The sequence below is a fragment of the Emydura macquarii genome, unplaced genomic scaffold (genome assembly GCF_026122565.2).
Source record: "Emydura macquarii macquarii isolate MOO-44397 ecotype Brisbane River unplaced genomic scaffold, CSIRO-AGI_Emac_v2 contig_2768, whole genome shotgun sequence".
Lineage (NCBI taxonomy): Eukaryota > Metazoa > Chordata > Testudines > Chelidae > Emydura > Emydura macquarii.
Genome location: NW_027132905.1, coordinates 6,300,175 through 6,323,050, shown reverse-complemented (window position 1 = coordinate 6,323,050; position 22,876 = coordinate 6,300,175). Strand labels below are relative to the sequence as shown.

General features: G+C 41.1%; 1 protein-coding gene across 1 annotated transcript in view; it reads right to left on the bottom strand.

Moving 5' to 3' along the window:
* LOC137165289 (collagen alpha-1(XXIII) chain-like) overlaps nucleotides 1-22,876 on the bottom strand; it is a 68,281-nt gene that overhangs the window by 2,526 nt on the left and 42,879 nt on the right. Inside the window, exons 9-26 of the mRNA XM_067566495.1 lie at nucleotides 22,683-22,718; nucleotides 21,433-21,495; nucleotides 20,436-20,480; nucleotides 19,789-19,866; nucleotides 17,978-18,001; nucleotides 16,526-16,579; nucleotides 15,459-15,503; nucleotides 14,902-14,982; nucleotides 13,155-13,217; nucleotides 11,404-11,445; nucleotides 9,991-10,017; nucleotides 9,225-9,296; nucleotides 9,060-9,113; nucleotides 7,452-7,478; nucleotides 6,212-6,265; nucleotides 4,628-4,714; nucleotides 3,246-3,323; nucleotides 739-777 (exon numbers count right to left, since the gene is read on the bottom strand). Coding sequence (XP_067422596.1) covers nucleotides 739-777; nucleotides 3,246-3,323; nucleotides 4,628-4,714; nucleotides 6,212-6,265; nucleotides 7,452-7,478; nucleotides 9,060-9,113; nucleotides 9,225-9,296; nucleotides 9,991-10,017; nucleotides 11,404-11,445; nucleotides 13,155-13,217; nucleotides 14,902-14,982; nucleotides 15,459-15,503; nucleotides 16,526-16,579; nucleotides 17,978-18,001; nucleotides 19,789-19,866; nucleotides 20,436-20,480; nucleotides 21,433-21,495; nucleotides 22,683-22,718 — 969 coding nt within the window. The remainder of the gene's footprint in view (nucleotides 1-738; nucleotides 778-3,245; nucleotides 3,324-4,627; nucleotides 4,715-6,211; nucleotides 6,266-7,451; nucleotides 7,479-9,059; nucleotides 9,114-9,224; nucleotides 9,297-9,990; nucleotides 10,018-11,403; nucleotides 11,446-13,154; nucleotides 13,218-14,901; nucleotides 14,983-15,458; nucleotides 15,504-16,525; nucleotides 16,580-17,977; nucleotides 18,002-19,788; nucleotides 19,867-20,435; nucleotides 20,481-21,432; nucleotides 21,496-22,682; nucleotides 22,719-22,876) is intronic.

The following is a 22,876-nucleotide window of genomic DNA, read 5'->3' as shown; positions in this document are numbered from 1 at the left end:
GAGTGTTAGTCTGGCACATGCTGCTGTTTGTAACTAGTTTACAACATTGTCCTTTAGTGGCATGGAGAAAATACCCTAACCATACCCAAGCAATTGATTTGGACAGTCCTCCTTCACAGCTGTCTGTGCACTAGATATCCCAGCATGCACTGTCTATACATGCTATAAACATACCTCCAGACTTTCTGGGCCAGATTTGCTGGCCTTCATGTTTCGCAGGTGCAAATATTTGTCCGTGTAATTTAGGCCACTTGGATGTATAAACATCTAAGTGTGCCTACAAATCAGGGACAAAAAGCTGTAAGTGGCCCACGGCCCAAACCTGCAAACTTCTGCACACCTCGTAGTTTTCTTCATATCAATGATCACATTGATCATGTTAGCTAACCATATTAGTCGAATTACTAAACTGATTAACTATGCACATGACCGGATCTCTAAATTGCAAGTGCAAAAATGTAGCCGTGGTAAAGCCAGTCCTGAAAAAAACTGCCCCCCTTTATGGGCAAGTAAGTAAGTATGAGCAAGATATTCAGCTTCTTTCACTTCCTCTGTAGCACTAGCATCTGGTTCTAGTATTATAAGAGATAGGATACAGAAGTTCTGCTCTGGTATGGCAAATTTCTACATAAGGTATGTTCTCTATTGCACAGTTGAAAGGAAATTCAGAAATATAAACAAAAACTCAAAATGCAACCAAATGCAAACCAATGACAAAGCAGGAAGCTTCAGTCTTACCTTGTGCCAACATCCTGGTACCGGCAGTCCATCGGGTCCCTGAAAAAATTAATTCACAGATATCATTTCTGTTGGATGTTACCTAAGTGTCATGCTGGAAAAAACCCAGACCATTCATCACGATGGTGCAAGATTTAGTAGAACTGACAGACTAATTAAATACCATGCAAAAACATACATTGTATATAAACAAAAATACACATTGTTTCGCATGCATATGTATCAGGAGTAATAAAAAACTGGAATCATAGTGAATTCATTTCATAACCTGATTTAAAAGGCTTTTGGTTTATGCTGTCAGAAGCATGTATGGAGGGAATTCTGTGGGAACACAGCTTTTGGTAGTTTGCTCGTTTTAGGTATTTTTAAAATGAAATGTGAGTTTCTTTTAATCTGATCCTGCAAAACTTAATCCCTTTGAGAAATCCTGAGTCCTTCCATGGATTTCAATTAGATTTCACTTAGATTATAAACTCTATGGGACAGGGCCCATCCTTATGTTCTATTTTGTACACCACCTAACACAATGAGGTCCTGGTCTATGACTAGGACTCCTAGGCATTACAGTAATACAAATAATAATGACTCATGGAATAACAGACTACTCAGTGGGAGCAAGGGTGAAAAGATTTGGCCTTTTATGATTAGTTACTGACACACAGATGTATCAGTGTCTTATGGAGATCAGAAATCTGCTAAAATTTAGCTATAGTGGCAGGGAGGGAGGGGAATGAACCATGTGCATGTGACGTGAATTAATTAATCTACCCTTAGAAGGAAATGGGGCTAGACATGAATATGAACCAACTCCAGTTCAAAGCTATGTTGGAAGAAATAGCAGATTAAGCCACCTATATTCAGTTTCTGGTGCTGGATTTTTAAAGAGCAAGAGGCCCATCTGTGTACATTTCTGCACATGTAATTACTGTGTGTGCATGTGCAAATTGGGTGTTCATACAAATGTGTAGAAAGGTAACTCATTAGCGATTATGTGTGAAAATACCAGGCTTGTGTGCAGTCACGATAACGGGGTAAATATACATGAAAAATGCACATGGATCTTAGGCCGCTCCTTTTAAAAAACAGGCCCTTACTGTCCATCATTTTGCAGCCTATTATTTATATTTTGCATTAACTATTATAAGTTTAAATAACTTAATCTACATGAAGCCCAGTCTGACAGATGTGCCAAGGGAATGATGCCCTCCCAACATTATTCATGTCATGATACACAGATCATGCTATAGTCACACACTTTAACCATATCATTAGAGAGAGATTATAACATGTTCACTCTTCCTGCTGCCTCCACATAAAACTTTGAACATTATTTGCTACAGGTAAATTCCTGCCCTCTGCTGCAGGGGGTACACTGGGATGGGAGGAGCAGTGAGGACTGGAGTAGGAATCCAGCTCTTCTATTCAGACGTCCGTTAGACAAAGCCAACCCTGAGCCCACTCTGTCTTGTCCTGCACTCTGCTGACAAGATGACTCGGTTTAAGTATGACCTGTTTCCCTTGGTACAGTAAAGTCAGCATCTTGTCCCCCACAGTAACTTTTCATTAAAAATATGCAACCCCTATGTTCATTTGGGCAATGATAATCACCTGCATTTATACAACACTTCCCCCCCCCTTCCCCCAAGGATCCCAAAGCACTTTACAGACTTAAAAATTGGTTGGCAAACTCTACACATGGAGCATGCTCTCTACTCTTGTACTGAAACCTGTTCAATACCACACAGAAACATGAAGTGCAGCATGACAACTACTCAAATGAAGGGTATTCAAACAATGAAGTATAGGTTAATCCATATGCATAGTAGTTAGGAAATGGAAATATTGTATCAGCAAGTGTACATACTGTCTATGTACAGAAGAAACCAGATTCCATATACTGTGAATGCCATTAAAATCTTGATATTTACCACACTGGTATTTTACCTGTTTTGAAGTATTGTAATTAAAATGGGAAATACTTTGGTAAATAAAATTACTCTGTCTGAGGGGCAAACAGCAAGAGTCCACTGGGCACCCTGTATATATTTGGTTTCTTTGATACACGTAGGAACCCATTTAACTTTGTGAAAGAATGACTGTGTATTGCCCTTTTGTTTTTTGGAAGGAGAATACAGATCAGCTAAACGTGTCGTTTTCTGTGTTTTTACAGCAAACGCCTTCAGTTGGCCATGCAGAGTCACTTTACACAGCAAAGCCAAGCACACACCTTTTCAAATAATCTTTGCACTTTAACCTGTTGACTTGACAACTAATATGTGCAGGCAACTGAATTCTGACAGCAAATGCTCTTTCAATGCATGGCCTATCAGTGCATTCCTATGACCACCATTTCATAGACGTACAAATTGACTCTGAAGCTAACATGTGTTTCCATCTCCTTTTAGGGGAATGCACTCATATATCCATCATGAAAGGCTTGCAGCTAGCTGCAGAAACAATTAGACACAAGAGCCATGCAAGAAAGGAAAAGAGAGGAGATACTATACCAAAGGGCAGTGTGCACTCAACCCATTCAGGCCTGGTAAGCCTGGCTCCCCTTTATCACCTTTAATATTACGATCTCCCTGTTTAAAAATTAACTGCTTGTTGAGATTGACGAAGGACGCAGAAAAGTTACTTAAACACACAATTTCATCAGCAACAGAAACAAAATGGGTTCAAATTATTGTAACTCTATTGATGACACAAGTTCAGCTAGACACTACCAACATCAACATCAGACATTGTAACAGCCAAGTTATAACTATAACCACTGATTTAAACAATATTACTTTAATAACAGATTCTGTTTTATATCAAGGTAGACAGGTGAGTGAGGTAATATCTTTTATTGGACCAACTTCTGTTACGAAAGAGACAAGCTTTTGAGCTACACAGAGTTCTTTAGGTCAAAGTAGTCATCTTTTTCTAAACTACTGTTTCCTTTGTACCTGTAAAATGGGTATGTTGGTGCTTATCCATCTTGGTAAAATGCTTTGAGATTTATTAATGTTAGTTCTATCTAGGCCCTATCAAATGAATGTGAAGCTCTGGAAACATACATTAAAAGTTTAATTAATGTTGGTCTCTAAATAGCAGTAGTTTTGGAGAAGTGAAAGGAAGTTTCTCTGATTCTCCCTCACACTCTCAAGCGATCCCAATTGCTGTCTGAGGAGAGACAGCCATTTGGTGCTAATCCCTGTCCCACTCTACAGCATGCCTCTTCCCATGGACTCACTCAGAGCTTGGGGAATGCATGGAAGCACACGATGTGAAGACTGCCAAACCAACCCTAAAACATGGCCGCCTTTGGACTAATGCCTGAGCTGTCTTTATTTTGCAGGAAAGGGTGTCTAATTTTAACATGAGTTAATGTATACATTGATAAATTTGCATTGCAATCAAAAGACCAGGGGCCAAATTTAACCCCTGTGCAACCTCACTTAAGTAATCTTTGGTGATTTCAGGAATGAATTTAACTCAGTATCTAATCTTCTCACATTACCGCATTGTCCCGCAAATCCTCAATATCTGAACAGGGATGAACGGGGTTAAAAACCTCTCATCACCTTCTGCACATCTATCTTTGATTTTTAAATATAATGAGAAGGTTCTTAACACAAGGCCCTTATCTTTATTACTGCAGCCAGTTCTTATCTGGCAAGTAAAGGATCATTACAGTGAGTGATATCTCTTAAGTACTGATGTCTCCACAGTGCAGATTAAAAGGAACACTGAAAAAAGTGATAAAACAATAGCAATCTGCTCTGATCTAGTGCAGAGTAATGGAGCTGTCAAACAGAACAGAGTCAGGGAAAGGATGTGATGGGTACTCTTGGTGCCAGGGACTGTAAGGTAAAGCTTTCCCCTCTGCAAAACAATCACCTACCACTGGACAAGGTTGATCCAACCCAGGTGGGCCTGGTTCTCCTTTTTGCCCCTTGGCTCCTTTTCTACCAGGTATTCCTCTTTCTCCCTGTTGGCACAATTGAAAGAGTAAGCCAGACTTGACATAGAAAGATGACAGTTCAATTTAAAAGTGGGCAAGATTTCCAGTGTTATCATTTTAGGCCTTATCCACAGAGCGATTTGCACTGGTGTTGCTATATTGAGGTAGTTACACTGATGCAAACCCATAATTAGAACCAGTTGGAAATTTTCCAGTGGGTTGGGTTCCTGTTGGAAAATGGTGATTCATTGACATCTAAACGTTCTGCTGGAATATGTTGATTTTGATGAATTTCCACTGAAAAAGTGGCAAGTTTCTGGTTCCCTGCCAGCTCATCTGCCTTCCGGGCAGCCTGCTTAGCAGCTGTCATGGAGCTTGGGCTCACAGAACTTCCAGGCTCTTCAGCTCCCAAGTCCCAGGCAGCTTAGGAAGCCAGCTGGCTTGGGAGCACTGGCTCCTGATTCAGCTGGGGCTCCCCAGGACTTCCATGCTCCTGTCTTCCCATCAGCCCACCTAGCACTGGCTCAGAGCTCCAAGGCTCCTGGCTCAGCTGGGGCTCCCCGTTCCCTGCCAGGCAGAATTTAGTTTTGAAATTATTGAAACAACATTTTCATTTTTCAAACCAATTCTTTCCCCCTGGATTTCTGTGTCCTGGAAAATTTCAGAATTTGGGGGTTTTGCTCCAAATCAGAACAAAACCAAAATTTCAAAAACTTGAAATCCTCCGTGAAATGGAATTACCATTCTTCACCCAGCTGTACCCCAGTGTAGGTGCACTGCTCTGATGTGAAGAGGGGCTCACACCAGTGAGACCCTATCCACTATAATGCTGGAGTAAACCACACCATTGTAGGCCTTGCTTATATTGATGCAGTGCAAATTTCTCTATTGTGGGCACAGCCTTATAGCAGTTAATTTAGGGACAGGTTAGATATGTTGAGTCAATTCCTATTCACCTTAAGTCAGTGAAACTACTTGTGTGCATAAAATCAGCAGGATAATAGCTGTCCTTTTTAACAACTGTCCTTACCAGGGTTACAAGTACCTTTATCTGTACATTAGAAAGACTTTGAAAACATTTATGGCCAGAACTGAGACACTGACTCAGTTTTCACTGGGTCTTCGCTTGTGCAAGATACCACTGAAATCAGAACGTTAGGATCTGATCCCTAATTTATCTTTTTCACCATTGATTAGGTGGTTATTTATTTATTTATTTTTAAACTTCTCGCAGTTTGGTCAGTAAAAAAAAAAGTTGATTAGACTAAGTCTGCTTCATTCTTTGGTTCTTATGCTCTAGGGCACAGGGCTGCAATGTTTGTAGTAGCCACTACAGGAGATATTATTGATGTGAAAACATTTCTATTAAATATTTTATATAATGAAAAGAGTTTTTTGTGTGTAAGTATATAAACTTCTGATCCCATTTACATTGTTTTAACCTTCTTTGCTTAAAAGGGTTGCCATAATGATGTGGACAGAATCTGGCCCTTTGTGACCAGAAAAGATATAAAATATACTGACCTTCTCTCCCCTTTCACTTTTATCTCCTTTCTCGCCTCGTAGGCCTGGGAAACCCTATCAACAGAATTTTAAATATGAGAAAAGTATTTGTAAGTTTAGTTCCAAACAAATCCATCAAATGTGTGCTAGCTTACAAGGTCAATTAGAAAGATACCACATGTTTTACACACAGACATCAGTGGCTGAGAACATGAATTTTTCTTCCTCTTCAGATTTGTATGTCAGTGATTTCTTTGGGGAAAGCTAATGGTTTAAAAGCTAATGGGTTTAGGATGGGGATTTTGATTTTGTTAGTCTGATACTTTCTTAATGTAGTTGAAATTCCTCACCCAGCCACTAGGTGTCATCAATCAAACTGGCACAGTTACAGCTGTGGGGCATGAAGTGGAACCCTCTAATAAGAACATAAGAACGGCCATACTGGGACAGACCAATGGTCCATCTAACCCAGCATCCTGTCTTCTGACAGTGGCCAATGCCAGCTACTTCAGAGGGAATGAACACAATAGGTGATCATCAAGTGATCCATCCCTTGTCACCCATTCCCAGCTTCTGGCAAGAGGCTAGGCACACTTCAGAGCATTGTTTTGTATCCCTGCCAGTCCTGGCTAATAGCCATTGAAGCCCATGAATTTATCTAGTTCTTTTATGAACCCTGTTATAGTCTTTGGACTATAAAGACTATGGCAAAAGACCTCTGGCAAAGAGTTCCACAGGTTGACTGTGTGTTGTATGAAAAAATACTTTTGTTTGTTTTAAACCTGCTGCCTATTAATTTCATTTGGTGACTCCCTAGTTCTTGTGTTTTGAGAAGGAGCAAATAACACTTTCTTATTTACTTTCTCAACACCAGTCATGATTTTATAAACCTCTATCATATCAACCTGAGTCATCTCTTTTCCAAGGTGAAAAATCCCAGTTTTATTTATCTTTACTCATATGGAAGCCATTCTATACTCCTAATCATTTTGTTGCCCTTTGCTGTACCTTTTCCAATTTCAATACATCTTTTTCGAGATAGGATGACCAGATCTGCACGCTGTACTGCAATAAGTGTGTTACAGTAAGTTCACTTCCCATGCACCAAATCACTCCTTTGGGCACAGCAGATTTAATTGAAAATGGGAGATAAAGTGTTTGCTATATTTCCCATACAGAAAATAGGTATTTGTAAAATTAAAACACCACCATTTCTAATGTTCCTAGATGCCACAATTAAAACTATGTATCAAATACTTACATCTAATCCAGGTTCCCCTGGCTTCCCCTGGGGTTATAAAAAAATAAGAAAAGATACCATGTTATATGTCTCTTACGTTGTATGTAAACTTAGAGCTATTTGGCAAATAACTATGTGAACTGTGTCTTTTAGTTTTGTTGGGACTCAATATAAATGTACACAACTAATGTTCAAGCAAACTACTGTTGGACAGAGTTAAAAGGAAAGTATTTTTGCAGCTCTGATAGGTAAATGATTTTGTATTGTTGACAATAATTCTCCTTAAGGTAGGTGCATGTGACCTGGAAACATGGGGAATGTGGACAAGCTAAACTGGATCATTTAGAACCTTCTGTGTTTGACAAAAGTAGGTCAGAATTGTCCCTGGTGTAACTCTTATTGACTTCCAATTGATAGGAAGTGATTGAGAAAGAGAGATGGAGAATAATACGACGGATTGGGATCGTGGCCTAAAGCTAGCTAGATCCCAGATAATAAGGAACGGGATCACAGAATGCAGTAATACATACATATTAGATTTCTGGAAAGCAAATTTTTGGGAATTAAGAAATCTAGCAAGAAAGGTGTAATGGGAAAAAGCATTAATATATTCACATGGAAGGGGTCTGGAGAATCATAAAGACATTGTAATTACCGCACAGTGGACTACAGGCTCCTTTGTAGAAGAAGAAATCCAGTAAACCAACCTCTAGATTTATACCAGGGATGAATTTGGTCCAATAAGTCTAAGATTGTCTATCTTTCTAAATTTATTTATGCCTTGGAGAACTTGGCAATCTCAGAAGACTCGGATGCTATCATTTGCATCACATACATCTACTGGGAGAATAAAAATGTGTGTAAAAGGAAAATTAGAGGGAGGCAAAGTGTCTGATGCTGCATTCTGGTGCTCAGAAATGCATTTGGCTTCCCTTTTTGTCTTAGGGATAAACTTCGTAGATGCAGCCCTGCTCAGCCTATGAAACTATCGCATCAGAAATCTATTAGCTAGTGATTTAAGTCCTCTCTGAATATATGCACTTTGACATTTAACAGGGCTAACAGGAGCCCTAGTGATTGCTGAGGACTCTATGGCTGACAGTCTACTCAGCAAAAATGCATTTTTTTATAATTAAAATGACAATATAGCCTATAATCAGGGTACATTTGGCTCAACTTGGGAGATAGATCTTTAGGAACGCTCTTCACTTCATTAGCTAACGGGCTTAGGAGATGGATGCCAAAGCAGACTGCAGGGTGGATTTTAAATTAATTTTATATTTTTGCCTCAAAATAAAAATACCTTAAAACAGGTGTACGCTCCTTAAGGGCTGATTTCATTTGATTATGAAGTACTCACAATCCAACGGGTACCTTGTGCATGCTATGGCCACTATGAGCTTCAAAGTAATAGCAGGGATAAAACTCAGATCTTGCTCCTCCCAAAACATAGTCTTCTACTACCTGAGCTAAAGGAGCACCTGTTCGCTATTAACAGTATAGGGCCTATGACCCACAGTTCTGCAATTCTGATTATACCCAGTAGAGGACAGGTTTGCATGTACACTCTAGCCAGTTCATTATAATCACTATATATTTTCATCTTCCCTTTCCCTACTGAATTATTACCTTCTCCCCTTTGGTGCCTGGTAAGCCAATAAGTCCAGGGGGACCAGCAGGACCCTAAAAAGAAAAGTGACCTATCAGAAGGATTTGGAAAACTGCTGCTAAAAGTTTTTTTGTGGCAAAAAATACAAGCTAGCAGATTTCACACATAAAAACCAAGCTACTCACAGGTGGCCCAGCATCACCAGTTCCCCCTTTCTCGCCACTGTCACCTTTTTCTCCCTTTGCACCATCCAAGCCCTGCATGGAAAGATAATGACAATTATCAAGGGGAGACTGTTCATAACAGCATTGGATTGGGTCGGTTATATGTACCTTGGGCCCAATTATTTTCTCATATATTCTGGTGAAACTGCCATTGAAGGCAAGAGGAACTGCCTGTGTGACTGATGACAGGTCAGGACCAATGTAAAAGTGAACTGCGTTACAGGATCAGGATTACAGTACTTGAACAAGGAAAAGGCCAGTTAATACATCAACTCCACCTTCAGGCAAAAGCAGGAGAGAGTCATTATCTCTGTGATATATCTGCAAATATATCTGATATCTCCCTGCAAACATAGTACTTTGCATTTATATGTATAGTTGGACAGTCAGTTTTCTTGAATACATCACATGAGAAATATTTGGAACTAAAAGTTTAAACATATGGGGTAGGAAACAGTGTACATCACATGTACTGTGCAAACAGAACAACAAAAGAGGATTCAAGTTCTTATGTCCATTTGGAGGAAATATTGCTGATACAATATGGGCCTAATTTTCAAAAACATTGAGCACCTACGACTGCAACTGAAGTCAATGGATGCCTTGGCTGCTTACCACCGCTATAACCTAGGCCCTGTGTTTAATCATAGCCCTTACTTAAGTGTTCTCTCTCAGTCATGCATCAGCAGCCTGGAAATATTGTGTGACAAACAATTTATTGACTCACCTTAGGACCCGGGATTCCTTGAGGACCCTGCAGGGAAGACAACGGCGCATTTGAAAAAAATCCAGAATTTTAAGTCAATTAAATATAATCAGATACAACTTCCCAATCATTTTTCGAGTTAGACCCACAGATCTGTCCTTGGCAATGATGTATTTATATAATTATTTAATCTCAAACATTTCTTCTCAAGGTGAATGGTAGTTTTATGTCTCTCCTAGACTAATTCAATGGGAACTAGAACTGAAAAATAATGTTGCATAACATACAACATCCTTTGAAATTGATCTTGGATAAAGAACGTTGCAGCAGGCTTTCTGAAGGGGGAGAATGATAAAGTGTACTGCTGCCTAACCTGCACCCCAACATTAACATCCTTATTGAATCCAAGTGAATTGGAAATGACTTTTAGGATCCTTTGTCCTGAAACCACAGGTGCTATTTTAATTAAACTGTGTTTCAGAAGCGTTCCCTTATATCGCGTCTCAGAATAGTTCCCAAGATGTGCCAGCTCCTCCTTCCACCCACGAAACTGAGCTCAGTACTTTGAACTAGTCTAATCTTCTGGTGCATCTAAAGGCTCTTTTTTGTCCTAGGTTTGCCAGACATCTTAAAGCAGGGGTTCTCAAACTTCTTTTCTGGGACCCCCTTTGAAAATATTTCAGACTGTGACAACCCCTTACCCCCAAGTGACGACCCCCCATGCCATGCCACCCACACCCTTATGCCATAGTACCCTTACTTCTGCACTGTTGCTGTGGGCAGCACTGTCTTCAGAGCACCCAGCCAGCGGACACTGCTCTCCGGCCACCCATATCTGAAGGACTCTGGCTGTCAGCCATGCACGGGGGCTGACAGCTTGTGACCCCCCCCCCATAATAATCTTGCGACCCCTTGAGGGGTCCTGACCCCCAGTTTCAGAACCCCTGTCTTAGAAGTCTCCGCTGAATAAGCTCAGGCTGACGCAATCCTGCAATGGCAAAGTTTTCTTGACTTCAGCAGGATCATGATCTAGCCTAATTTGTACAAGTGTATACACTGATAGCAGGTTTTGCCATTTCTATTCCTAAAATGCCTGGGCACGTTCTGTTCTCAACTGCAAATACAAGTCTTAGGCCCTGATTCAGGAAGATACTTTAGCATGTATATTTGCATACAGTGACACAAGTGTCCAAGTGCCTTCCTGATTCAGGGTCTGAAACTCAACATTCATACCTTCCTGGAGAAAACTTTACAGAACAAAAGAAATAGTGTTCAAGTTAATTTGGAAACCGCATTATGGCCTGTTAGTCTCTAGTTCTTCAGACTGCTCATTGCGTAGGACAGCAGACAATAAAACTCCTCTTTTAACAAATGTAACGTGTTAATCAATTTTCAGATGTTCTCTACTACAAGTGCCGTTCATCATAAACTTACCACAGGGCCTGGCAGTCCAGGTGGTCCTGGTTCTGGTATGATCTGAACATAGGAATTTCATTACATATTAAAGTGGGTTGGGGGCATGTACTGTATTTGTGCCATATTAACACATGAATAGTGTGGTCATTGATTATTGTCTAACTAGTTTTAGTTACCACCACCTGGATCCACAAAGGGGCTGGTGGAGGAGGAGGAGGATGATGACGACGACAACTGCCGGACCAATGTGATTGCTGAATGATGGGATATTCTGAGACGGGTGTCCCTCAAGCGTTCTTATTGAAGCTGCTCCACTTTAATTAAATAATTAAATATTGATTGGGCCAGAGAAAGTGAGAATGACTCTCTCGCCTAATGGTCAGGGCACTCGCTTGAGAGGTGGCATTTCCCTAGTCTAATCTCTTCTCATTTGGCAGAGGGGGGAAACTTGAACAGGTGGCCTACTACATCCCAGGTGAGTATGCTAACCACTGGGCTTTGGCAGGTAAGGGATGTCTCCTTCCACCCCATCTCCTGGTATTTTGTGCAGAGCTAGGTGGCCTCTGAGCATACCTGCCTGACAGGGGCCGGCAGCAAGTAAGGCGGAGGAGTCCTTATCGTCCCCCCCGCTTTGTGGATCATGCTGGGGCCTAGGGGGAGGCCATAATGCACCTGCCCAGAGGCAGAAACACAGGCACCAAGGGAACTATCACTGCGAAAGTCTAGGTGCTCACAGGGCGAGGCAGCAGCCACGTTGGATGATAGTGACACCTCAAATCAGGACTAGGCACCTAAGAACCTTTGTGGATCCGGGCCTAAGCAACTGAACAACGTATTCAAATTCAATGCATTTTCCAGTCCCAGAATACAAGTGCCTGACATGCGACTTCTCTGGTTTTCTTAGGAATCTATCCCTTTCCATGCAGACCTGAGGAGAATGGCTTCCTATTCGATTAAAACAAATCATCCCAGTTCTGCTGTTATTCATAACAAGCTTTAATCGAAACCAACCGTTGCATTTCTTTAAAAAAATTAATTTAAAAAATGAGCAAACAAATATATATGTAAATACTATAAAACTGCAATAAAGTCACATCGATTCTTTCAGAGCAAGACATCATTACCACATCACTGCTCAACACTTCAACCATCAAAGTACAATCTAAGACAAGAACGTCTAACTTTGCAGAGTTATCTACAGCTGCATCACAATGCTACACTCTGTGCAGCAGTTCTAGTTAAAAATGCATTTTGCTCACCACGAGTACTGATACATGTACAGCAGAACCTCAGAGTTCTGAACACCTTGGGACTGGAGATTGTTCGTAATGCTGAACAAAATGTTATGGTGGTCTTTTTCAAAAGATTACAACTGAACATTGACTTAATACAACTTTACTATGCAGAAGAAAAATGCTGCTTTTAACCATCTTAATTTAAATGAAACAAGCACAGAAACAGTTTACTTGGAAAGTTTAAAAACTATTTGACCTTTTTTAGTAGTTTTCGTTTAACACAGTACTGTACTGTATTTACTTTATTTATTTATGTTTTTGGTCTCTGCTGCTGCTCGATTGCATACTTCCAGTTCCAAATGAGGTGTGTGATTGACCGGTCAGTCTGTAACTCTGGTGTTTGTAACTCTGAGGTTCTACTGTACTTGGACTGAAAATATAACTGCAGCCTATGCACCTGCTAACTTCTCTTAGTATTGATAGTATCAACAACACTGGGCTGACGGAGGAGAGCCGATTGTGCTGATGTCTTACATGATTGTTCTGCAAACATGGGGATCCAGTTTCTCCTTTTTCTCCTTTTGGCCCATCCACTCCCTAAATGGTAAGAACATAATGCTGAGTTTACATATCCAAGTCTTCCAAAAAGGCTATAAGAAGAGAGAAAAATAGATTTCCCTTCCCTTATCCTGAAGTTTTTACTCAAGCAAAATTCTCATTCACTTTAGTGGGAGTGTTGCATGAGTATGAAGTAAGGTTTTTAAGAGGGGTTCCCTACTGGGAGAGCTACTGTTTCAATGGCCTTGCTGAAGCTCAGGGATGGAACAGACTTGTCAGACTGTGATCCTGCATGTTGTTCTGCATGAGCAGACCCCTCTGGCAGCACAGAGCTGCATTGATTTTTACCCACATGAGGCAACTTGCACCATTCGCTCCTTAATGTCAATGGCTCTGATTCAGCAAAACAGTTCAGCACAGCTTAACTCTGAGCTCCATAAAGGGCTTTCAAGAAATCACCAAGTCCAGGCCCCTGCACGGTGGCAGAAACAAGTAAACTTGACAAATCCCTGACAGGTTTTTGTCTAACCTCTTAAAAAACTCCAATGATGGGGATTTCACAAATTCCCTTGGAAGCCTATTCCAGAGCCTTTCTAGTTAGAAAGTTTTTCCTAATATCTAACCAAAATCTCCCTTGCTGCAGATTAAATAATAGAATCATAGAATATTAGAGTTGGAAGGGACTTCAGGAGGTCATCTAGTCCATTATTTCTTGTCCTACCCTCAGTGGACACAGAGAACAGTTGATCCTCATCTTTATAACAGCCCACAAAATATTTGAAGACTATCAGGTCCTTCCTCACTCTTCTTTTCTCAAGACTAAACATGCCCAGTATTTTTAACCTTTTCTCACAGGTAACGTTTTTTAAATCCTTTATCATTTTTGTTGCTTTCCTCTGGACTCTCTCCAGTTTGTCCACATCTTTCTTAAGAAGTGTGATGTCCAGAACTGGACACCAAAGGGACTTCAATGGGAGATAAGCATATAATTTTAAGTGCTTTGCAGGGGTTTATGAGATCTATGTTGTTTGGGGACTTGGGAATGTGTTTCTGCAACTTCCACCAAAAACCTCTGTAGACATCACATGTTGCTCCTTAATAAATCAACACAGTTCTGTCCCCTCAAGTGAATTTGCTTCACACTTTCCAAAAGCTAGTGCATTTTTCAACTTACATTACAGGAAAACAGGTTGAAGAAGAACAAGGTAGCTTTTGTGACAGTACTACTCAAGATACAAAACATATAGAAGGAGAAAGAAGAATGTGGGGAGAAAGCCTACCATAAGTTCGTACAATAATCATTCTAATTTTATTTTATTGTACTGATCGCAGTATTACTGTTGAAGAAACAGCACTGATGGTTAACATGCAGCTTATCCCCTCGTGCCCTTCGCTTTAAATGTACCTCCTCTTTTTCAGTTAATCACCCTTGTTTGTTATAAGTGAATCATTTTATGTATTCTAAAAGTGACTTTAGCTAAGCAATACCATCTGCAAATATTTCTTCAGCTTCTTGAGAGTTCTGACACATCAAAATATTAATATTATTACTGTTAACAGGGGGAACTCAAAGCCGATGAGTCCTCCCACTTAACAGTAATATTGCTTCAATAAGGATGTAATTTAAACTAACAAAGCACCTAGACATATAACACACATCTATGGAAACAATATGCTGGAGGCAGTAAGACGCAGGCATATATTGACAGAAAGACAGACATACCGGTGGGCCAGACAAGCCCATTTCTCCTATCTCTCCTTTTTGTCCCATTATTCCAGGGTTTCCTTGGTCTCCTTTAGATCCCTGTAGTTCACAGAACAGAGCTTTATTAGGAGAAATATATATTTCTATATAAGAACAACAGACATCTCCCACTGTCTCCATATTACTAGTTCTTCAGCACACCTCAAACATCATTTTAATATTAAACATGGTAAATATTCGTTTTGTAGTGCAGTCGAATTTAATTTAGTGGCTGAGCAGAATGCAGAAATTTAAGATTTACTAAGGAATTTGAGAGAATGTCTCATGAGCTACACACAACCTGAATTCAACTTGTGTGGGATCTGAACGGCATCCTATGACTGATAACTGACTGCAGGGGGCCGTGAGCAAAAGGAAATGAGGTGAAAGAAGGGCAGATGAAGATTGCTCTTTGCACGCTCAGATTTATTTTTTAAAACTGCACTTAACATGACCACTTACGGAGTTTCTTTTTATTCAACTGCTGAGTGCCCTACCGGAAGAGTTATAATTTTATAAAACCATACATCAGGTACCTTTTCTCCATCAACTCCAGGTGGACCAGGCAATCCAAGCTCCCCCTAAAGCAATACAAATGAATAAAGGAATAACAATCAAGAAAATAATTTCACAAAAGAACTGGATGTACAAGTAAATTCTCATTCTGTACTGAGTCTGATGGACATCAATTTATGAACAGCCTGAGGCAGAAAATGACATTTTTATTTCAAATGAAGCACCAGATTTCATTAGTCAAGTAGAATTTGGATTGAACTGACAGGTAGACACACACATCCTGAACCAATCTAAATATCATTTCCTAGTAAGATACTTTTATTTGTTTTAAGAAATTATAACTGGTTGGCTATTATTTATTGCCTATTGATCTTGACCCTGAATGAGGGTGACCATTTCACAATGAGTGGCTGGTACTGTACTGGTGCTGATACTAAATCTGTATGTGTGAAACACTAAGACATGCTAGACGTGAGAACATGGCTTCTGATAGGAGAAAAGTTAAACCTCAAATTTAGGACTATCAGTAGCCACGCATGGTGAATGCTCACAAGCACTTTTAAAAAAAAAAAAAATCAGTGGATGTAATCCTGACTCCATTGAATTCAGTGGCAAAACTCCCATTGACTTCAGTGGGTCCTGAATTTCACCCGGTATATACAGGAATGTGTATGGGCTCACTTCCAAGTACAACATGACGCATTCATTCAGACAAGGCCAGAAGAAGAGTGTTGGCTCAGTGATGGAGAGAAAAAAACAAATATACTTTTGCATCTAGGTAAAAGGCTTCCATTGTTCAGAGAGGGGAATTTATAATGCCTCTTTGCTGCAGACAGTCTCATGAGTTAAGATACCCAGGTTCAATTCTTTCCTGCCTCCCACCCTTTGTGGTTTGGGAGACATTTGTTCATCTTGCTGAAAGATGTCACCAGAAGGGGACACAGCCCTCTACAGTTCCACCTGCAGAACTCCATTGATTTTGATAGGAGGTTTGCATGAGGACCCATATCAGGATGTGGCGAGTGGGCACTACTGTATATGCTGCATGCCACGAAATACTGTTGATATAAACAGAGGTCAATCCAACCTTTGGTCCTGGAGCACCTTGAGGGCCCGGTGGCCCTTGGGGACCTGGTGGACCCTGAAAACACAGCAAAGAAAGATGCCATAAATATAACTGCCTAGAATATCATTAGTAATCCAGCACATGTTCACTTCACTATGGGACCAGCCATGGCTGCAGCTTCTAACATAGGCTACGTCTACCCTTGGAGCTGGGGTGTGATTCCCAGCTGGAGCAGACATACTCATGCTAGATCTCATCATGCTGGTACGCTAAAAATGGTAGCATAGTTGAGGTAGCCTGGGGAGCAGCAAGCAGTGGCATGGACTAGCCTCCCTGAGCGCATGCTCACACGAGCTGGGAATCACCCCCCACCCCGAGTGTAGATGTAGCCATAGATGTACAGTAAATATTTGTCTAACTTATCGTAGCACAAATGTCCATGACAAGATCAGCTAATATTAAACAGACAAGGCTGTTTCCCTCAATACAGGAAATGTTAGCTCAAAAAAGACTGTGTCCAATCTGGGGTAGAGAGCTGTGCTAGCACTGAAATACATGTGATTAAAAGGCAGACAGTTCTAGATATAAGTATATGCGGTTCCAAATCTGCCTTATTGCCTGTGGGGATCTTACATTTTCCATCTCCTCATTACTGGCCAACCCTACTCTGGGAACACATGTTAAGAATGAGAATATCCAAGAGGAGTGGAGCAATTCAGATGGACGGTAAACTAGGTAGGCAAAATTCCCTCATCTATGGCTCAGCTTGACCATGATGTCTGAAAAATCAACCAGCCAATTCAACTCAACCCTATTGAGAGGTGAAACATGAGTTCCATTATGCCACCTATGGTGTGATTAAAAAGAAATAGCAACAGAAAAGTGCACATGAATACTAACAGAAGGAAAACCTTTTCATGCTTCTGCTAAAAGCTTGCAAACCCATGTAAACTATTCTACTTACCAGAAACCCTTGCAGACCAGAAGTCTGAAAACCCTTTGATGGAGATGTAGTTTGTCATTTACAAGGGATCTCTAAATGGCACCACATCATACATCTATCCCTTCAGCTTGAAAACCAACCAGCAACGTGTTGCATTATTCTGAGTCTTTAGTCCCCATCGTTGTATTTCACAAGGTTACATTTAATCATAATTTAAACTATTTAAAGAAAACATTTTCAAGAGGCCTGTTCACTGAGAAGCAGTGAGTGAGATATCAGCAAATAAGCAGAAGAATAATAGAAGCAAGGTTAGTGACATTTTAATAATTTAGCCTTGAGCAACTCAACATGCAGCACACATGAAATTCCACCAACTCGGAGACCATGGGTCACTTTGTTAGTAAACTGAAACTCCAAACATTTGGTGGAAACTTTCCAATGACCTCAGTCCACAAATCATATTCACAATGCCACATGCTGTGCTATTCTGTCCAACCAATCCATGCAGACATCTGACATACAGTAATTACCATCACTTTATGTATCCCTGCAGCCTGTTATAAAACAATTAAAATGGGTTTCAAACGTGTCTGTAATTAAATAATTATTCTACTCAGCTTCTTTAATCTTTGCTAACATGGCAGCATTAAGCTTCGTCTCTCTCCTTTTCTCCACAGCAAGTACAGGCATAATTTTCCTTTACACGAACTTCAGGAAATTTTCCTTCTGAATACACGTTGCCGTGTCTTATTGCTTTCATTTTATATAACTGACAGAGACAAAGGGGCAAATGGTGCCCTCCTTTACACTGTATGATCTCACTATAGACACGGGCTCAAATCAGATTCAGCTCAAGTCACTCGTGTCACTTAGAGAACGAGCTACTTCAGTCATCTCTAGGGCTATGCATAATGTTTGCCACAAATCCCAAGACACACCTGATTCGAGGTTTTGTGGTGACTCTGAAACTTGATTTAAATGTGCACATTTTTCAGGGCGCCGGGGTCATGTTTTTTCTCCGCACCCAGTCCCTCCAGCCTCAGTCAGCACCAGGCTGATGCAGTCTGGCTGGGGCCCGCAATCCCTCTGTACTCTCAGCTCCAGTATCTTCTGGGGCTGGCTGACTATTACTCCTGCAGTCTCTGCTGGGTTGGGGTAAGAACACCTGATTGGCCTGCTTCCCCCTAGTTCCTGAATAGGTCGTCTAGGGATAAAGGTGCCCACTTCCTGCTACATTTCCTCTCCACCCTGCAGCAGCTCAGCAGGAAAACCTCTCGCTCCTACTGGTGTGGCTGCTTTAGCCTGGAACCTTAGATGCCCCAGGCTACACCTGGCATGGTGAACAGGGAACTGAGTGGCATCAGACCTCAAATCCGCTCACAGTGACTCTACCTTTTAAGGCTCAATGTGTTCTTGCCCTTAGCCCGTAGTGTAAACACTAGCAAATCAGGCTGAGGTTGTCTGTGCTGCTTCTGTACGTCCATCTAACCAAGCCTGGTCTTATGCACACATCAGTGTGGTGTCCGAGAACTGCAACATCCTGGGAACGTACCTGATGGCCTCTCGCTCAGGTCTTCTGCCAGTCACCCTCTGGTAGGGTGCCCTTGTTCCTTAAATGTCCTCACAGATCAGGAGGAAGCAGGGGGCTGACAAGCCCTCCACCATCTCTCCACCACCACCCCAGGTGTCTGAGGGCACTGTGTGGTCATTCCTACAAAGCAGTGCCTTGGATGTTGCTATATGGTTTAGGCAACTATGTCCACTGTTTATGCCACTATTCTGGACACGGTTCCCCTCCTCTGTCTTCTGGAGGATGTGATGACTCCCCCACTCCCAGAAGATCAATGAAAACAAGGAAAACACTTCTTCTCCCACTTGCCAGCCAGCTTTAGTATGCTAGGACTCTGAGAAGCCTCATAATCCTTAGCAAAGGGATTCCCTAGCAATACACACTAGGGGTTGTGGGGCCTCTCTCCTTTTTGGGGTGTCTTTCCCAACAGCCAGCTAATGATTATGGAGCTTCTCTCAGGCCCAGATCTACGGTAATCCGTGGGGAAGGAATAGTTAGGGGAAAGACGGTCCCATGTGAACAATGTGAGGTTCAACCTTCCAAGTTATCTTGCAATCCTTGCTCTTCAATCTGCAAGGTCCAGATCACTGCATCAATCAAACCCTGCAGGGTGCATCTCCCCAAACCACTCTAGCATATGTCTTAAACTCAGTTCTCTCAGAGTCACTGAATTTCAGTTGGTGCAGTAATCTCAGCTGGTTAATTCAATTCCAGTTAAGAATATGAGCACACAACAAATTATCATCATCATCATCTTATTGGAGAGGTTACCTTGAGTGCATCCAGGATTCTGCCATCATAGTCAATTATTACAGTATCTCCCTGTTCACCCTTCAGGCCAGGTGGACCCTGGAGACAAAGGCAAATTGCAAACTTTGTGAGAACAGCTGTGGTGTTAGCCCCTGAAAAGTGGGCAGCATAAAAACAACAGCTAGAACAGGTTTAAGTTCTTTTTTGGCCCCTAGATACTTTGGTGTTTGTCTCCATATATATACTGCACATGCGATTGATATCTAGAATACAGCTAAACTGAGCAAACTCTGACAGGGCTCAGAAGTGTGCCTTGAGTGACAGGCAGAATGTAATTACCTAAGCTGGAATTTGACTGGTATGCCAGAACTGATAGCCTCATTCTTATGAAAATAGTCATGGGATCTTTCAGTGACAGTCAGGGGTCAGCACCTCTCTGAGGTCAATAGTAAAACAGGATGCAAATTAACTGAATTATCTGGATTAATTTGGCTCATTATCTATATAGCGATTTATTTTAATATGCTCCATCTTCCTTATCGTTCTTACACTGTACTGAACCTTCAATTATACAGCAACAGATGATAGAGCTGGATGGAGGAAACTGCCCCATTTGAAGGAGAACACAAGCGTCTAAATTAGTGAGACAAAACTGAACACTCATATACCCTGGGTCCAATGGGTCCGCTTCCTCCTCTCTCACCAGGTTCACCCTGAAAATAAACATCAGAATTATTATTCAGAAATAATAAGGAAAGTACTAGGTATTATGAAAAAAATCACTTACTGCATGATAGTCAAATACTTATTTTAGGAAAACGTATAGTCTCAATAAGAAACTCCAACTGGTCCAGGAAAAGTGGATTTCAGATATTTAGAAGCATATGCCTTGCTAAAATAACCTTAAAATAATTTAGCTGGCAATAAAGAAACCCAGCCTGGCATAAGACAGCAAAGCCATTTATACAGATTTGACCACCCTCTTAATATATATACACATTCCAAAGTTATGCCATTTCAATAGCTAAGCATTTAAACCTGAAAGTAAAGGTTCCTAATACCAGCTAAAGGCAGCAGCACCAGCAAGTACAAATCAGAACGATTACTATGGAATTAAAAGTAGAATGGTTAAGGGTGGTCTCCAGCCCACAGCTTTAAATAGTTTCAAGCATGACAGGGAGCATGACTGTTCTGAGCAGAAACATACTTGGATGCAGATTCCATTAAAGCAAAAGCAGCTGAAGAGGAACAGCTGATCACGAAGGGCAGACATGTTATGTTGTCACTGCTCAATACGGCGAGGTCATGTTGGTGCATTTCTTTTCAGTTATGAAGAAAAAGTAACAAATTGTGACACACACAAATGCTAGCCATGTAGAATGGATATAGTGTTAATCAACACAAGCGAAGTACAGGACAAAGCCTTCGAATTTCTTGCAAGGGGTTCTGAGAAAAGGCCAGACAATGAAGTCAAAAATGACAAAAAAATGATTTTGGAACTCTAGACTCTGGCTCAACCCATCATGGACAGGTAAAATACTAGTCAAAGTTTACAGGCTGGGTTTTGTTTTTGCCATTTTCATGCATTTTCTTGTTAAACTGAAACTCACTGCCTCATTGTTGTTGTGATCAGCTTCCAACTTAATGAACCTGTCTTTTATTTACCTTTGATCCTGACACTCCATCTGTTCCCGTCTCTCCTTTGGGACCTGTGCTTCCTTGCTCTCCCTGACAATACAAGACAATACAAAGAACTAGATAAGTTCATGGAGGATGGGTTCATCAGTGGCTATTAGCCAAGATGGGCAGGGATGCAAAACCATGTTCTGAAGTGTCCTTAGCCTCTGTTTGCCAGAAGTTGGGAATGGGCAACAAGGGATGGATCACTTGATGATTACCTGCTCTGTTCATTCCCTCTGAAGCACCTGGCATTGGCCACTGTCAGAAGACAGGATATTGGGCTAGATGGACCATTGGTCTGACCCAGTATGGCCCGTCTTATGTTCTAAGATATTCCACACTGACCCTTACCAGATACAAATTTTGAAGCCAAAACATCTTAAGTCTAGCTTAGTGGGACAGAAAGCAATTTTCTTAAAGGTTACAACACTCTTGCCTTATCTTAAACTTTTACACCCGGGCTGGAATGATCAAAGTTTTGCTTTCATTCTAAAATGTCTCCAAGTGCTGCCTGTGCCCAAAAGGAAATTTGAAAACTCAAATGGCTTTCAAATGCAGTAGTGAAGGACACCTTCATCAGCAAAGCAACCACAAAGAACATGTGGGCCCCACAACAGCAGACTCCCACGGAACCAGCGAGTCTGCTACACTCATGAAGTGAAGTTATTGTAAGGACTACATACATCCTGAATTCCCAGCTCACAGAAATTCCCATTGGCTTTGCTTGATTCCATTCTGCAAGGTCAAGTTCTAAATGGCATCTGCAGTGTGGACATATGCTACAAATCACAGGTGTGATTTAATTAATTTAATAATCCGGGTTATTTCTTGCAGGGCTAACCTGCGCTGAAGCTCGTGCTGCCCTAGATTCACTAGTCTGGTACCCAAGCTGGCTAGATTCAAATGCAGGCATGTCTACAAAAGCTGCAGCTACCCCCCTCGATTGCAGTGTAGACAAATCCTGTGTGATCATGTAGTTAGTGACTGCCAACACTTTCAAGTCAACAGGTAACAAACGATGAGTGAAAATGTTTTAATTGGCATTAACACGATAGGGTATAGATTACACTTCTATTGTTCCTCTCTTTGTTCTTTTTATAGTTTCAGATCAAAAGTGTCTGTTTATGGCTCTTTGTTTTAGGAACAATTTGCACCAATTGTGATATCTGGCCAGCAACGGGTACCAGATGGTAAAAATAGCCCTTCTGGCAGACAGACACAGAGCTGAAATTTACCTTAGGCCCTTGAAGTCCTGGGATCCCATCATCACCCTGATGAAATAAAAATATACATAGCATGTCCATCAAGCAGTGAAAATACACAGGTGTCAGTATGCCAGCTCATGTCACCATTGGGTAAGAGCTCAATTATATTCATCAGTTACCCAGAACAATTCTGATGTGCTCATGAGACAGGACCAGATGTACAG